Raw genomic sequence first — 5,543 nt, 5'->3', positions numbered from 1 at the left:
TGTCTATGACAAACAAACTCCAAAAACAGTATGATAGGTTGGATCATGCTAATTCAATCATGATGTGCTTGGGTAATCTGTAAGAAGTGCCTGATCGGCATGTACGATATGCCGTCACTAAAGCATTCTTTGACATTAAGATGGCTGAAGGATCTTCAGTTCACGATCACTGCATCCAAATGCTATCCTTTATGGAGAAGCTTGAGGAGTTGAAGGCAGGAATTGAGAATGGCACATATATTGATGTGTTCCTTCAATCGCTCCCTCCCTCTCATGACCCTTTTGTCGTAAAGTTCTCAAGCCCCCTGAATTGATCAATATGTTGGTCCAATTCGAGGCGACAATCAAGAGATTGCAATCTGCTGACATGTTGGGGGATGCTTTAACTTCCAAGAAGGTCAAGAAGGCCCGACGTTGGAAGAAAAAGAAGAGCAAAGCCAAAGGTCCAGCCCCTGCAAGAAAAACAGTTGTCAAGGGCCAGACTTTTGGCAAAGGGAAGAGGAAGGAAGTTCTTAAAGCTAACAAGGCAGAAGATGACTGCCACTACTGCTATGAAAAGGGGCATTGGAAGAGAAATTATCCTAAATTCCTTGTCTTTGTTCAAGGTATGTTTGTTGTTGAAATTAATATGGTCACTAATTCTACTTCTTGGGTATTAGATATTGATTGTGGTTCTCACATCTGTAGTGATTAACAGGTGATGGCAAAAAGAAGAAGACTAAGTGAAAGGGTGGTAGATATGCGACGTGGAAATGGCAAGAGGATTGTTGTTGAAGCCGTGGGACTAGTCCACTTAGTAGTTAGTGACCATGTTATTATTGAATTGAAGGAATGTTATTATGTACATAGCATGATTAAAAACATCATTTCTATTACTGTTTTGGACAAAGAAGGTTATGAGTTTTCAATAACTCAAAACTGTTTTATCTATCGCAAAATGGTTCTCCCCACTTGTTGGTTAAACTAATAAATGACCTTTATATCATTCCACAATATAATACGATCATGACTATTCAGAATAAACGCAAGTTAGATAATCAAGAAAATGGGTCACATATTTCAAGCTAGGATAAAGAAGTTGGTGGACTCAAAATGTCTAGAAATAGACGATTTGGACAACTTGCTAGCTTGTGAGTCTTGTCTGAAAGGGAAAATGATAAAGAAGCCATTTGTAGGACAAAGCAGGTTTGCTAGTGATATGTTGGGTTTGATCCATTCAGATGTCTGCGGGCCATTTAACACTCAAGCTAAAGGTAGGTTCATGTACTTCACAACATTTATAGATGATCCTCACGGTATGGTTATGTTTACTTGATGATGTGCAAGTCTGAGGCCTTTGAAAAGTTCAAAGAATTTAGACTTAAAGTAGAGAACTAAATTGGCAGCCATGTTAAAACTCTTCTATCGAATCGAGGTGGTGAGTACTTGAGTGGAGAGTTCTTGAACTATCTAAAAGAGAATGGCTCTCTTAGTGGGCTCCTCCCGGAACGCCACTATTCAACGACGTATCTGAAAGGAGAAATCAAACTCTGTTTGATATGGTTCGGTCTCTGATGAGCTTTATTAAGTTGCCACTATCCTTTAGGGTTATGCTCTCGAGACAACAACCAAGTTATTGAACATGGCGCCATCTAAAATTGTGATCAAGACACCTTATGAGATATTGCATGACAAGTCTGCTTTCTATAAATGCCTTAGGGTATGGGGAAGTCCCATGTACATTAAGAGACTAGTGAGAGACGAAATGAATTGGAGATCTAGTTTGTGTAGGTTCATTGGATATTCAAAAGAAATTGCAGGATATTATTTTTGTGATCCCTCGAATCAAAAGGTGTTTATTTCGAGAAATTGCAATGTTCCTGAAAAAGAGTTTTCCACCAAATACACAACATGAGGAGTTGCTTCTTGAGGAGTCAAGTAAAGTAATGCCTCAGGCAGCAGTAGTGTCATTTTCCATGCCTGTGGCTCCCAGTGAAAATATTCCAATTCTTTTGAGGTGGAACAGAGTATCTCAGTCGCCTGAAGATACGATCACTGGTGACCAGTTAATTGGATAATTATCCAAAGACTTATGAAGAAGCAATGTCTGATATTGATTCGAGAAAGTGGCTTGAGGACATGAGATCCGAGATGGATTCCATGAGTTCCAATAAGGTATGGATCTTAGTAGACCCACCTAAGGGCTTCAAACCCATTGAGTGTAAAACAAGCCAAAGCTTGGAGCTGATGGGAAGATGACTACCTTCAAGGTTAGGCTAGTGATGTAGGGTTATACTCAGAGGCCCAATCTAGACTTTGAGGAAACTTATTCGCCTGTAGCAATGGCTAAGTTCATTCGGATTTTGCTTTCCATATCTGTATATTATGACTATGAGATATGGTAAATGGATGTGAAAGTGGTGGGTTTCATATCCTTAGGAGAAGAGCAAAAGATTTGCCATCTCCATATGTCAATTTATGGATTGAAACAGGTTTGTCGAAGTTGGAATATTTATTTTGACAAAGTCCTAAAAAGTTATCATTTTGTCAAAAATGAGTATACAAGAATGTAAGTGGGAGCTCAGTTATGTTCAACGTGCTTTACGTGGACAATATCTTACTCATTGGGAATGACCGCAATATGTTGGGTGAAAATAAAGCATGACTTTCTATGCAATTCTCCATGAAGGATTTTTTTGATGCTTCCTACATCATTGGCATCAAGATCTACAAAAATAGATTTAGAAGGATATTAACAATGATCCAAACCTTGTATATCTAGAAAATCTTGAAGTGGTACAAGATAGAAAACTCAAAACGAATGTTCCTTACCATGAGATATGGGGTTAAGCTTTCCAACACTCATTCTCGTAAAATTAATGAGGAAAACAAAAATATGTGTGACATCACTTACGCCTCTACCGTATGTATCATACAATATGTTGTCCAATGCACAAGGCCTGATATTGCATTTGCTCTAAGTGTCACGAGTAGGTATCCGACCTGTGCTGGTGCAACACACTGTCGTCAAGACCATCCTTAAGTAGTTGAAAAGGATTCAAGAGATGCTCTTTATGTATGGCGGTGGAAAATTGGTACTGGAAGGGTATAGTGATACCAGTTTCTAGTCTGATGTAGACGATGCTAAGTGTCAGTCCGATTTTGTATTCAACCTGAATGGTGGTGTGATAGCTTGGAAGAGTTTGAAGTAGGATACTAAAGCTGATTCAACCATAGAGGCTGAATAAATAGCAGCTTCAGAAGCTGGTGGAAGTGGTTTGGATGAAAAACTACATCCAAAAGCTGGGTGCAATGACTAGCATTGTCGAGCACATAGTTATCTTTTGTGATAATAATGATGCGATAACACAAGCAAAGGAGCCTAGATCTCATTTCATATCCAAGCACACTCTTAGACACTATCATCTACTGTGAGAGATGGTGGGCAGAGGTGATATGAGAGTGGATCACATCACATTAGCAGAACATACGAAAGATCTATGACCAAGCCCATTTCAAAGATTGCCCATACTCAGCATCTGAATAGGATGGGACTAAGACATATGGGTGATGACTTCAGGTCAAGTGGGAGATTATTAGAATAGGTGACATGAAAACAAATTAGATTGGTTATTTTGTAATCTATTTAAGTAATTTCTTTTTATTTTGTAATATTGAATTAAATGAATAAGAGTAAGTTTTTATTTGGCCTTACTTTATTGTTTTTTGTTCTGTAATTTTCATACATTGCAACAAAGCCCACAGATCACTAATCAACCAATGAAGTTGGATTGCACATTTGATGACAACTACGAAACAAACTTTCGAGGGTTGAATCTGAAATGTTTCAAGTTGAGAGCCTTGAGAATGGGCATAGAGGGTTCTATTGAGACTTACTTTAAGTATTGCGTGTCTATGATAGGTGTCGAGTTTTTTAAGTGACAGACGTATGACGTCTATCCAATTTTAGTGGGTGGTTGACGAAGCTTGTCAACCCGATTGAATTGACTCGCTAGAAGTAGTCATATGGAAGCCCATGAGACTTGGTCAGTATGACTTGAACTCCTCAATTCTGATAGTATGAGGTTTACTCCTCAAACTTGAGGATTCATATAGTCTCATGTATGGAACGACTGTATCTAGGGCCTGGTAAAAGATGACCATGTTCTAATCTGGTTATTATAAGCGTTGTTATAGTGCAGTCAGAACATGTATGAAGACTGGATAGTTCCAAGAGAAGATCCATCGCCTATCATGAGATGATAGCTATCTCCTATGCGTTCTGATTTGTGTTGTACTCCCGGGAGTTTGTGGCCACAGCGGGTGATTATATAGAAAAGTATTTTTCTATGTTGATAAAGTGCAGAAACAGGAAAAAGTATTATTTTAGTCCGTTAAGTATGCCTAATTTTAATTTTAGTCCGATAACTATGTGCATTTTTGTTTAGGTCCAGTAACTTACGAAATTGCTTACTTTTAGTCCCCTGGCAGATGTTCGGACAATTTTACCCCTATGAGTGCATATGAACTAAATCTGCCTTTCAAAAGTTGTATAGGGGCAAAATTTTCCGAAATTCTGTCAGAGGACTAAAAGTAAGCAATTTCGTAAGTTGCTGGACCTAAACAAAAATGAACATAGTTATCGGACTAAAATTAAAAATTAGGCATACTTAGCGGACTAAAATGCCTAATCAGAATATTAAACATAGATGTTGAGTCTGGGATGGGAATCGATGATAAATTTCATGCCCTAGACTAAGTCCGCGAAATGGCTGATGGAAGACCGAACCTGTATGCACTCGGTAGCTTTAAGGTTTCACGTTATTTTTACCTATTGTCTAGTGCCATATACCGTTGCTAGACGGTGACACATGATGACAGGTGTTTTTGGATTAAGTATTTATCAAAAGAGATTAATTAAATAGGATTTAATTATTCTAGTGCAAAAATATTTGCCAATTAAAGTGTGTGTTGATACAAATCCAGGTCTTGTTGAGGATGAACTTACAGAGTAACACAAACGCCACTCAATGGAGTAGTAGAATTAATTATGAATTAATTCGGGATATTAAATGATGTGATCATTTAAATGTGAAAACCCATGTGATGAAAAGACCAACATTTAATTAATGAGATTAATTAAACTTGAATTAGGTTTTTAATATGATATGATCAATTTTAATTGACTTAATGAATTAATTAATGGGGTCAATTAGTTAGAGTTTTGACTTGGTAATTTAATAAGATTAAATAAAGCAGGTTAGGCTCAATTATCTGATGGATTAATTAATTGGGTTATGGGCTAGGATTTATTTGATAGGATCAAATAAATTTTACTTGGGCTTTTAAAAATTGATTGGATTAATTTTTTGGAGGCCCAATCCTATGGTTTTAATTTATTTTTGAATTAAGCCAAATAGGATATATATATATATATATATAGCCCTAGCTTGAATATATACCTATACTTATATGTGATATACATATATATGAGGTTGTAAAGATGATGGAGTTATTGTTTTGGGTACTTGTGATACTAGTAGGTAGTATACTATGGGGACACA

At 37.1% G+C, this 5,543-nt stretch overlaps 1 protein-coding gene across 1 annotated transcript; it reads left to right on the top strand.

The window, feature by feature from the left end:
• On the top strand, positions 320 to 726 carry LOC105171205. Its single transcript, XM_011092240.1, has 2 exons — positions 320 to 605; positions 698 to 726. Exons 1-2 carry the CDS (start codon positions 320 to 322, stop codon positions 724 to 726), a joined length of 315 nt encoding a protein of 104 aa, XP_011090542.1.

Source organism: Sesamum indicum, linkage group LG9 (assembly GCF_000512975.1).
Source record: "Sesamum indicum cultivar Zhongzhi No. 13 linkage group LG9, S_indicum_v1.0, whole genome shotgun sequence".
Taxonomy (NCBI): domain Eukaryota; kingdom Viridiplantae; phylum Streptophyta; class Magnoliopsida; order Lamiales; family Pedaliaceae; genus Sesamum; species Sesamum indicum.
Note: the sequence above shows the minus strand (reverse complement) of the source record. Positions and strands in the feature narration are given on the sequence as shown.